Source organism: Artemia sp. Qi Xiang Cuo, chromosome 12 (genome assembly GCF_049724085.1).
Source record: "Artemia sp. Qi Xiang Cuo chromosome 12, ASM4972408v1, whole genome shotgun sequence".
NCBI lineage: Eukaryota > Metazoa > Arthropoda > Branchiopoda > Anostraca > Artemiidae > Artemia > Artemia sp. Qi Xiang Cuo.
This window is the reverse complement of record NC_142805.1, coordinates 7,383,835-7,396,221: the sequence shown is the minus strand read 5'-3', so window position 1 is coordinate 7,396,221 and position 12,387 is coordinate 7,383,835. Positions and strand designations below refer to the sequence as shown.

General features: G+C 35.4%; 1 protein-coding gene across 1 annotated transcript in view; it reads right to left on the bottom strand.

Annotated features, from left to right (window-relative positions):
• LOC148945725 (ATP-dependent RNA helicase DHX30-like) overlaps positions 1 to 12,387 on the bottom strand; it is a 112,899-nt gene that overhangs the window by 34,141 nt on the left and 66,371 nt on the right. The window contains exon 9 of the mRNA XM_089097495.1: positions 12,172 to 12,376. Within this exon, the coding sequence (XP_088953621.1) occupies positions 12,172 to 12,376 (205 nt within the window). The remainder of the gene's footprint in view (positions 1 to 12,171; positions 12,377 to 12,387) is intronic.

The window sequence follows — 12,387 nt, the reverse complement described above, 5'->3', positions numbered from 1 at the left end:
TCCAGAAATCAAGGTTTCATCGAGATGGTGATGCTGAGATTGAGACAACTGCTGAAAAAAAACTTTCCCTAATAACAAAGGTCCTTTGAATTTAATTTTGTGATGAAATTGAAATTCAGCTCTTGATAAAGAAGAGATAATTGCAAAACTGAAAACTGCAAAGCTGCAGTTCTGTTAATAGCAGTGGTGGTACTAGGACTCATCAGGGGGGAGGCAACTCCAGCCCCTTTCCAGTTTTTTACATAAAATTCCTTTTATAATCCAGATTTTTATCGGCAATTTAAGTTGTATCCAAATTTTATCCAGAAATCAAGGTTTCATCGAGATGGTGATGCTGAGATTGAGACAACTGCTGAAAAAAAACTTTCCATAATCACCCATGTCCTTTGAATTTGATGGTGTGATGAAATTTAAATTAAGCTCTTGTTCTAGAAGAGATAATTGAAAAACTGAAAACTGAAATTCTGCCTTTCTGATAATTTAAGTGGTGGTACTATGAATCAACAGGGGGGATGCACCACCAGACCCAGAACAGTTTTTTTTACATAAAATTACTTTTATAATCCAGATTTTTATCGGCAATTTAAGTTGTATCCACATTTTATCCAGAAATCAAGGTTTCATCGAGATGGTGATGCTGAGATTGAGACAACTGCTGAAAAAACTTTCCCTAATAACAAAGGTCCTTTGAATTTAATTTTGTGATGAAATTGAAATTCAGCTCTTGATAAAGAAGAGATAATTGCAAAACTGAAAACTGCAAAGCTGCAGTTCTGTTAATAGCAGTGGTGGTACTAGGACTCATCAGGGGGAGGCAACTCCAGCCCCTTTCCAGTTTTTTTTACATAAAATTCCTTTTATAATCCAGATTTTTATCGGCAATTTAAGTTGTATCCAAATTTTATCCAGAAATCAAGGTTTCATCGAGATGGTGATGCTGAGATTGAGACAACTGCTGAAAAAAAACTTTCCCTAATAACAAAGGTCCTTTGAATTTAATTTTGTGATGAAATTGAAATTCAGCTCTTGATAAAGAAGAGATAATTGCAAAACTGAAAACTGCAAAGCTGCAGTTCTGTTAATAGCAGTGGTGGTACTAGGACTCATCAGGGGGGAGGCAACTCCAGCCCCTTTCCAGTTTTTTACATAAAATTCCTTTTATAATCCAGATTTTTATCGGCAATTTAAGTTGTATCCACATTTTATCCAGAAATCAAGGTTTCATCGAGATGGTGATGCTGAGATTGAGACAACTGCTGAAAAAAACTTTCCCTAATAACAAAGGTCCTTTGAATTTAATTTTGTGATGAAATTGAAATTCAGCTCTTGATAAAGAAGAGATAATTGCAAAACTGAAAACTGCAAAGCTGCAGTTCTGTTAATAGCAGTGGTGGTACTAGGACTCATCAGGGGGAGGCAACTCCAGCCCCTTTCCAGTTTTTTTACATAAAATTCCTTTTATAATCCAGATTTTTATCGGCAATTTAAGTTGTATCCACATTTTATCCAGAAATCAAGGTTTCATCGAGATGGTGATGCTGAGATTGAGACAACTGCTGAAAAAACTTTCCTTAATAACAAAGGTCCTTTGAATTTAATTTTGTGATGAAATTGAAATTCAGCTCTTGATAAAGAAGAGATAATTGCAAAACTGAAAACTGCAAAGCTGCAGTTCTGTTAATAGCAGTGGTGGTACTAGGACTCATCAGGGGGGAGGCAACTCCAGCCCCTTTCCAGTTTTTTACATAAAATTCCTTTTATAATCCAGATTTTTATCGGCAATATAAGTTGTATCCACATTTTATCCAGAAATCAAGGTTTCATCGAGATGGTGATGCTGAGATTGAGACAACTGCTGAAAAAAAACTTTCCCTAATAACAAAGGTCCTTTGAATTTAATTTTGTGATGAAATTGAAATTCAGCTCTTGATAAAGAAGAGATAATTGCAAAACTGAAAACTGCAAAGCTGCAGTTCTGTTAATAGCAGTGGTGGTACTAGGACTCATCAGGGGGAGGCAACTCCAGCCCCTTTCCAGTTTTTTTACATAAAATTCCTTTTATAATCCAGATTTTTATCGGCAATTTAAGTTGTATCCACATTTTATCCAGAAATCAAGGTTTCATCGAGATGGTGATGCTGAGATTGAGACAACTGCTGAAAAAACTTTCCTTAATAACAAAGGTCCTTTGAATTTAATTTTGTGATGAAATTGAAATTCAGCTCTTGATAAAGAAGAGATAATTGCAAAACTGAAAACTGCAAAGCTGCAGTTCTGTTAATAGCAGTGGTGGTACTAGGACTCATCAGGGGGGAGGCAACTCCAGCCCCTTTCCAGTTTTTTACATAAAATTCCTTTTATAATCCAGATTTTTATCGGCAATTTAAGTTGTATCCACATTTTATCCAGAAATCAAGGTTTCATCGAGATGGTGATGCTGAGATTGAGACAACTGCTGAAAAAACTTTCCTTAATAACAAAGGTCCTTTGAATTTAATTTTGTGATGAAATTGAAATTCAGCTCTTGATAAAGAAGAGATAATTGCAAAACTGAAAACTGCAAAGCTGCAGTTCTGTTAATAGCAGTGGTGGTACTAGGACTCATCAGGGGGGATGCAACTCCAGCCCCTTTCCAGTTTTTTACATAAAATTCCTTTTATAATCCAGATTTTTATCGGCAATTTAAGTTGTATCCACATTTTATCCAGAAATCAAGGTTTCATCGAGATGGTGATGCTGAGATTGAGACAACTGCTGAAAAAACTTTCCTTAATAACAAAGGTCCTTTGAATTTAATTTTGTGATGAAATTGAAATTCAGCTCTTGATAAAGAAGAGATAATTGCAAAACTGAAAACTGCAAAGCTGCAGTTCTGTTAATAGCAGTGGTGGTACTAGGACTCATCAGGGGGGAGGCAACTCCAGCCCCTTTCCAGTTTTTTACATAAAATTCCTTTTATAATCCAGATTTTTATCGGCAATTTAAGTTGTATCCACATTTTATCCAGAAATCAAGGTTTCATCGAGATGGTGATGCTGAGATTGAGAAAACTGCTGAAAAAACTTTCCTTAATAACAAAGGTCCTTTGAATTTAATTTTGTGATGAAATTGAAATTCAGCTCTTGATAAAGAAGAGATAATTGCAAAACTGAAAACTGCAAAGCTGCAGTTCTGTTAATAGCAGTGGTGGTACTAGGACTCATCAGGGGGGAGGCAACTCCAGCCCCTTTCCAGTTTTTTACATAAAATTCCTTTTATAATCCAGATTTTTATCGGCAATTTAAGTTGTATCCACATTTTATCCAGAAATCAAGGTTTCATCGAGATGGTGATGCTGAGATTGAGACAACTGCTGAAAAAAACTTTCCCTAATAACAAAGGTCCTTTGAATTTAATTTTGTGATGAAATTGAAATTCAGCTCTTGATAAAGAAGAGATAATTGCAAAACTGAAAACTGCAAAGCTGCAGTTCTGTTAATAGCAGTGGTGGTACTAGGACTCATCAGGGGGAGGCAACTCCAGCCCCTTTCCAGTTTTTTTACATAAAATTCCTTTTATAATCCAGATTTTTATCGGCAATTTAAGTTGTATCCACATTTTATCCAGAAATCAAGGTTTCATCGAGATGGTGATGCTGAGATTGAGACAACTGCTGAAAAAAACTTTCCCTAATAACAAAGGTCCTTTGAATTTAATTTTGTGATGAAATTGAAATTCAGCTCTTGATAAAGAAGAGATAATTGCAAAACTGAAAACTGCAAAGCTGCAGTTCTGTTAATAGCAGTGGTGGTACTAGGAATCATCAGGGGGAGGCAACTCCAGCCCCTTTCCAGTTTTTTTACATAAAATTCCTTTTATAATCCAGATTTTTATCGGCAATTTAAGTTGTATCCACATTTTATCCAGAAATCAAGGTTTCATCGAGATGGTGATGCTGAGATTGAGACAACTGCTGAAAAAACTTTCCTTAATAACAAAGGTCCTTTGAATTTAATTTTGTGATGAAATTGAAATTCAGCTCTTGATAAAGAAGAGATAATTGCAAAACTGAAAACTGCAAAGCTGCAGTTCTGTTAATAGCAGTGGTGGTACTAGGACTCATCAGGGGGGAGGCAACTCCAGCCCCTTTCCAGTTTTTTACATAAAATTCCTTTTATAATCCAGATTTTTATCGGCAATTTAAGTTGTATCCACATTTTATCCAGAAATCAAGGTTTCATCGAGATGGTGATGCTGAGATTGAGACAACTGCTGAAAAAAAACTTTCCCTAAAAACAAAGGTCCTTTGAATTTAATTTTGTGATGAAATTGAAATTCAGCTCTTGATAAAGAAGAGATAATTGCAAAACTGAAAACTGCAAAGCTGCAGTTCTGTTAATAGCAGTGGTGGTACTAGGACTCATCAGGGGGGAGGCAACTCCAGCCCCTTTCCAGTTTTTTACATAAAATTCCTTTTATAATCCAGATTTTTATCGGCAATTTAAGTTGTATCCACATTTTATCCAGAAATCAAGGTTTCATCGAGATGGTGATGCTGAGATTGAGACAACTGCTGAAAAAACTTTCCTTAATAACAAAGGTCCTTTGAATTTAATTTTGTGATGAAATTGAAATTCAGCTCTTGATAAAGAAGAGATAATTGCAAAACTGAAAACTGCAAAGCTGCAGTTCTGTTAATAGCAGTGGTGGTACTAGGACTCATCAGGGGGAGGCAACTCCAGCCCCTTTCCAGTTTTTACATAAAATTCCTTTTATAATCCAGATTTTTATCGGCAATTTAAGTTGTATCCACATTTTATCCAGAAATCAAGGTTTCATCGAGATGGTGATGCTGAGATTGAGACAACTGCTGAAAAAACTTTCCTTAATAACAAAGGTCCTTTGAATTTAATTTTGTGATGAAATTGAAATTCAGCTCTTGATAAAGAAGAGATAATTGCAAAACTGAAAACTGCAAAGCTGCAGTTCTGTTAATAGCAGTGGTGGTACTAGGACTCATCAGGGGGGAGGCAACTCCAGCCCCTTTCCAGTTTTTTACATAAAATTCCTTTTATAATCCAGATTTTTATCGGCAATTTAAGTTGTATCCACATTTTATCCAGAAATCAAGGTTTCATCGAGATGGTGATGCTGAGATTGAGACAACTGCTGAAAAAACTTTCCTTAATAACAAAGGTCCTTTGAATTTAATTTTGTGATGAAATTGAAATTCAGCTCTTGATAAAGAAGAGATAATTGCAAAACTGAAAACTGCAAAGCTGCAGTTCTGTTAATAGCAGTGGTGGTACTAGGACTCATCAGGGGGGAGGCAACTCCAGCCCCTTTCCAGTTTTTTACATAAAATTCCTTTTATAATCCAGATTTTTATCGGCAATTTAAGTTGTATCCACATTTTATCCAGAAATCAAGGTTTCATCGAGATGGTGATGCTGAGATTGAGACAACTGCTGAAAAAACTTTCCTTAATAACAAAGGTCCTTTGAATTTAATTTTGTGATGAAATTGAAATTCAGCTCTTGATAAAGAAGAGATAATTGCAAAACTGAAAACTGCAAAGCTGCAGTTCTGTTAATAGCAGTGGTGGTACTAGGACTCATCAGGGGGGAGGCAACTCCAGCCCCTTTCCAGTTTTTTACATAAAATTCCTTTTATAATCCAGATTTTTATCGGCAATTTAAGTTGTATCCACATTTTATCCAGAAATCAAGGTTTCATCGAGATGGTGATGCTGAGATTGAGACAACTGCTGAAAAAAACTTTCCCTAATAACAAAGGTCCTTTGAATTTAATTTTGTGATGAAATTGAAATTCAGCTCTTGATAAAGAAGAGATAATTGCAAAACTGAAAACTGCAAAGCTGCAGTTCTGTTAATAGCAGTGGTGGTACTAGGACTCATCAGGGGGAGGCAACTCCAGCCCCTTTCCAGTTTTTTTTACATAAAATTCCTTTTATAATCCAGATTTTTATCGGCAATTTAAGTTGTATCCACATTTTATCCAGAAATCAAGGTTTCATCGAGATGGTGATGCTGAGATTGAGACAACTGCTGAAAAAACTTTCCTTAATAACAAAGGTCCTTTGAATTTAATTTTGTGATGAAATTGAAATTCAGCTCTTGATAAAGAAGAGATAATTGCAAAACTGAAAACTGCAAAGCTGCAGTTCTGTTAATAGCAGTGGTGGTACTAGGACTCATCAGGGGGAGGCAACTCCAGCCCCTTTCCAGTTTTTTTTACATAAAATTCCTTTTATAATCCAGATTTTTATCGGCAATTTAAGTTGTATCCACATTTTATCCAGAAATCAAGGTTTCATCGAGATGGTGATGCTGAGATTGAGACAACTGCTGAAAAAACTTTCCTTAATAACAAAGGTCCTTTGAATTTAATTTTGTGATGAAATTGAAATTCAGCTCTTGATAAAGAAGAGATAATTGCAAAACTGAAAACTGCAAAGCTGCAGTTCTGTTAATAGCAGTGGTGGTACTAGGACTCATCAGGGGGGAGGCAACTCCAGCCCCTTTCCAGTTTTTTACATAAAATTCCTTTTATAATCCAGATTTTTATCGGCAATTTAGGTTGTATCCACATTTTATCCAGAAATCAAGGTTTCATCGAGATGGTGATGCTGAGATTGAGACAACTGCTGAAAAAAAACTTTCCCTAATAACAAAGGTCCTTTGAATTTAATTTTGTGATGAAATTGAAATTCAGCTCTTGATAAAGAAGAGATAATTGCAAAACTGAAAACTGCAAAGCTGCAGTTCTGTTAATAGCAGTGGTGGTACTAGGACTCATCAGGGGGGAGGCAACTCCAGCCCCTTTCCAGTTTTTTACATAAAATTCCTTTTATAATCCAGATTTTTATCGGCAATTTAAGTTGTATCCACATTTTATCCAGAAATCAAGGTTTCATCGAGATGGTGATGCTGAGATTGAGACAACTGCTGAAAAAACTTTCCTTAATAACAAAGGTCCTTTGAATTTAATTTTGTGATGAAATTGAAATTCAGCTCTTGATAAAGAAGAGATAATTGCAAAACTGAAAACTGCAAAGCTGCAGTTCTGTTAATAGCAGTGGTGGTACTAGGACTCATCAGGGGGAGGCAACTCCAGCCCCTTTCCAGTTTTTTTTACATAAAATTCCTTTTATAATCCAGATTTTTATCGGCAATTTAAGTTGTATCCACATTTTATCCAGAAATCAAGGTTTCATCGAGATGGTGATGCTGAGATTGAGACAACTGCTGAAAAAACTTTCCTTAATAACAAAGGTCCTTTGAATTTAATTTTGTGATGAAATTGAAATTCAGCTCTTGATAAAGAAGAGATAATTGCAAAACTGAAAACTGCAAAGCTGCAGTTCTGTTAATAGCAGTGGTGGTACTAGGACTCATCAGGGGGAGGCAACTCCAGCCCCTTTCCAGTTTTTTTTACATAAAATTCCTTTTATAATCCAGATTTTTATCGGCAATTTAAGTTGTATCCACATTTTATCCAGAAATCAAGGTTTCATCGAGATGGTGATGCTGAGATTGAGACAACTGCTGAAAAAAAACTTTCCTTAATAACAAAGGTCCTTTTAATTTAATTTTGTGATGAAATTGAAATTCAGCTCTTGATAAAGAAGAGATAATTGCAAAACTGAAAACTGCAAAGCTGCAGTTCTGTTAATAGCAGTGGTGGTACTAGGACTCATCAGGGGGAGGCAACTCCAGCCCCTTTCCAGTTTTTTTTACATAAAATTCCTTTTATAATCCAGATTTTTATCGGCAATTTAAGTTGTATCCACATTTTATCCAGAAATCAAGGTTTCATCGAGATGGTGATGCTGAGATTGAGACAACTGCTGAAAAAACTTTCCTTAATAACACAGGTCCTTTGAATTTGATTTTGTGATGAAATTGAAATTCAGCACTTGAGAAAGAAGAGATAAGTGCAAAACTGAAAACAGCAAAGCTGCCGTTCTGTTAATAGCAGTGGTTGGACTAGGAATCAACATGTTTGATGAACCACAAGCCACTTTCCAGTTTATTACAAAAAATTAATGTTATAATCCAGATTTTTATCTGCAATATAAGTTGTATCCAAATTTTATCCAGAAAACAAGGTTTCATCGAGATGGTGATGCTGAGATTGAGACAACTGCTGAAAAAACTTTCCTTAATAACAAAGGTCCTTTGAATTTAATTTTGTGATGAAATTGAAATTCAGCTCTTGATAAAGAAGAGATAATTGCAAAACTGAAAACTGCAAAGCTGCAGTTCTGTTAATAGCAGTGGTGGTACTAGGACTCATCAGGGGGGAGGCAACTCCAGCCCCTTTCCAGTTTTTTACATAAAATTCCTTTTATAATCCAGATTTTTATCGGCAATTTAAGTTGTATCCACATTTTATCCAGAAATCAAGGTTTCATCGAGATGGTGATGCTGAGATTGAGACAACTGCTGAAAAAACTTTCCTTAATAACAAAGGTCCTTTGAATTTAATTTTGTGATGAAATTGAAATTCAGCTCTTGATAAAGAAGAGATAATTGCAAAACTGAAAACTGCAAAGCTGCAGTTCTGTTAATAGCAGTGGTGGTACTAGGACTCATCAGGGGGAGGCAACTCCAGCCCCTTTCCAGTTTTTTTTACATAAAATTCCTTTTATAATCCAGATTTTTATCGGCAATTTAGGTTGTATCCACATTTTATCCAGAAATCAAGGTTTCATCGAGATGGTGATGCTGAGATTGAGACAACTGCTGAAAAAAAACTTTCCTTAATAACAAAGGTCCTTTGAATTTAATTTTGTGATGAAATTGAAATTCAGCTCTTGATAAAGAAGAGATAATTGCAAAACTGAAAACTGCAAAGCTGCAGTTCTGTTAATAGCAGTGGTGGTACTAGGACTCATCAGGGGGGAGGCAACTCCAGCCCCTTTCCAGTTTTTTACATAAAATTCCTTTTATAATCCAGATTTTTATCGGCAATTTAAGTTGTATCCACATTTTATCCAGAAATCAAGGTTTCATCGAGATGGTGATGCTGAGATTGAGACAACTGCTGAAAAAAAACTTTCCCTAATAACAAAGGTCCTTTGAATTTAATTTTGTGATGAAATTGAAATTCAGCTCTTGATAAAGAAGAGATAATTGCAAAACTGAAAACTGCAAAGCTGCAGTTCTGTTAATAGCAGTGGTGGTACTAGGACTCATCAGGCAGGAGGCAACTCCAGCCCCTTTCCAGTTTTTTTACATAAAATTCCTTTTATAATCCAGATTTTTATCGGCAATTTAAGTTGTATCCACATTTTATCCAGAAATCAAGGTTTCATCGAGATGGTGATGCTGAGATTGAGACAACTGCTGAAAAAAACTTTCCCTAATAACAAAGGTCCTTTGAATTTAATTTTGTGATGAAATTGAAATTCAGCTCTTGATAAAGAAGAGATAATTGCAAAACTGAAAACTGCAAAGCTGCAGTTCTATTAATAGCAGTGGTGGTACTAGGACTCATCAGGAGGGAGGCAGCTCCAACCCCTTTCCAGTTTTTTGAAATAAAATTCCTTTTATAATCCAGATTTTTATCGGCAATTTAAGTTGTATCCACATTTTATCCAGAAATCAAGGTTTCATCGAGATGGTGATGCTGAGATTGAGACAACTGCTGAAAAAAAACTTTACCTAATAACAAAGGTCCTTTGAATTTAATTTTGTGATGAAATTGAAATTCATCTCTTGATAAAGAAGAGATAATTGCAAAACTGAAAACTGCAAAGCTGCAGTTCTGTTAATAGCAGTGGTGGTACTAGGACTCATCAGGGGGAGGCAACTCCAGCCCCTTTCCAGTTTTTTTACATAAAATTCCTTTTATAATCCAGATTTTTATCGGCAATTTAAGTTGTATCCACATTTTATCCAGAAATCAAGGTTTCATCGAGATGGTGATGCTGAGATTGAGACAACTGCTGAAAAAAACTTTCCCTAATAACAAAGGTCCTTTGAATTTAATTTTGTGATGAAATTGAAATTCAGCTCTTGATAAAGAAGAGAAAATTGCAAAACTGAAAACTGCAAAGCTGCAGTTCTATTAATAGCAGTGGTGGTACTAGGACTCATCAGGAGGGAGGCAGCTCCAACCCCTTTCCAGTTTTTTGAAATAAAATTCCTTTTATAATCCAGATTTTTATCGGCAATTTAAGTTGTATCCACATTTTATCCAGAAATCAAGGTTTCATCGAGATGGTGATGCTGAGATTGAGACAACTGCTGAAAAAAAACTTTCCCTAATAACAAAGGTCCTTTGAATTTAATTTTGTGATGAAATTGAAATTCAGCTCTTGATAAAGAAGAGATAATTGCAAAACTGAAAACTGCAAAGCTGCAGTTCTGTTAATAGCAGTGGTGGTACTAGGACTCATCAGGGGGGAGGCAACTCCAGCCCCTTTCCAGTTTTTTACATAAAATTCCTTTTATAATCCAGATTTTTATCGGCAATTTAAGTTGTATCCACATTTTATCCAGAAATCAAGGTTTCATCGAGATGGTGATGCTGAGATTGAGACAACTGCTTAAAAAAAACTTTCCCTAATAACACAGGTCCTTTGAATTTAATTTTGTGATGAAATTGAAATTCAGCTCTTGATAAAGAAGAGATAATTGCAAAACTGAAAACTGCAAAGCTGCAGTTCTGTTAATAGCAGTGGTGGTACTAGGACTCATCAGGCAGGAGGCAACTCCAGCCCCTTTCCAGTTTTTTTACATAAAATTCCTTTTATAATCCAGATTTTTATCGGCAATTTAAGTTGTATCCACATTTTATCCAGAAATCAAGGTTTCATCGAGATGGTGATGCTGAGATTGAGACAACTGCTGAAAAAAACTTTCCCTAATAACAAAGGTCCTTTGAATTTAATTTTGTGATGAAATTGAAATTCAGCTCTTGATAAAGAAGAGATAATTGCAAAACTGAAAACTGCAAAGCTGCAGTTCTATTAATAGCAGTGGTGGTACTAGGACTCATCAGGAGGGAGGCAGCTCCAATCCCTTTCCAGTTTTTTGAAATAAAATTCCTTTTATAATCCAGATTTTTATCGGCAATTTAGGTTGTATCCACATTTTATCCAGAAATCAAGGTTTCATCAAGATGGTGATGCTAAGGGTAAGTCCCAATGACGACTGCTTCCAAAATTGATAGAAATTGCTCCAAAATTGCTAGAAATACTCTCATCCTACAAATCATCCTAGAAAAAGATGCAAATAATACTTCACAAACACAGTCTATGAATTCTGCTGATTAGAGCAGACTACAGAAGATGCACCAAGTCCTGACAAAAAAAAGAACAGCCCTAGACGTCCGTGTGTAGTTTTCTTGTGTTAATAGCTATTTTACCCTATTTTAATATCTGTAGAATAATTAATTAACACTTAGAGCGCTAGAAGTGGTTGTCATTTCACCATTATTAAACAATTAATACATTCTAAAAAGAAGCCTTACCTTTATATCCAAAATCATAGCCTCTGTGTTTTGTATCTCTCTTCATTGTCTGTCATATGGAGCTAGTTGGCAAATGAGTTGATCATATATTGACTGTAAGACCAAAGTTTCATCCCGAGGGGGGGGGGGGGGGCAAGGCATATTTATTGTCAAAACTTAATGCAAAAGATTTGTATTGTAGGAAATGTTTACTGACTGTTTACTATAGACGGCTCATTTGCTATCGTCTGAAGTTGTCGTATTTCTTCTTAATTGGCCTATTTTAAATTTTCCAGTGATTTTTGAAGCCAAGTGGTGCCAAGTTTTCATCCATGGGCTCTATCCTTTTTAATCTTTTTTTTTAGATTAAAAATTTCAACCCCCCCCCCCCCAAGTTCCGACTGACTCGTAAAAACATAACAAAAATGCACATAAAAATAGTTTTTATGTATATTTTTCTTATAGTAAAGTTTGAACTATAGTACTTATGATTGGTGGTACAAGGAATATTATTCAAAAAATAGATTAAAAATCTATTTATTTAATAGATTAGAAGTATCTCCTCCTAAGAATTTTTTTTCTTAAATTTTATAACCTTTACGACTAACTCAAAACAAAAATAGCATCATATTCAATGATATCTTCATGAAATTAGCAAAGGTAAAGAAGCCTTACTTTTGTATCCAAAATCATACTAAAAAGAAGCCTTACCTTTATATCCAAAATCATACGATCTAGTGATGTTCGCAGCATTTCCGGAGTCTGATACTCTGCAAGAGCTTCATACTGACTTCGACTATACAAACAATATACAACACCCTCTCGTACACGCCCCGCCCTTCCCTTCCGTTGTAAAGCATTAGATTTCGCGATCCATTGCGTCTCCATGACAGACATGTTCATTTCAACATGATACCTAAAAAAGTA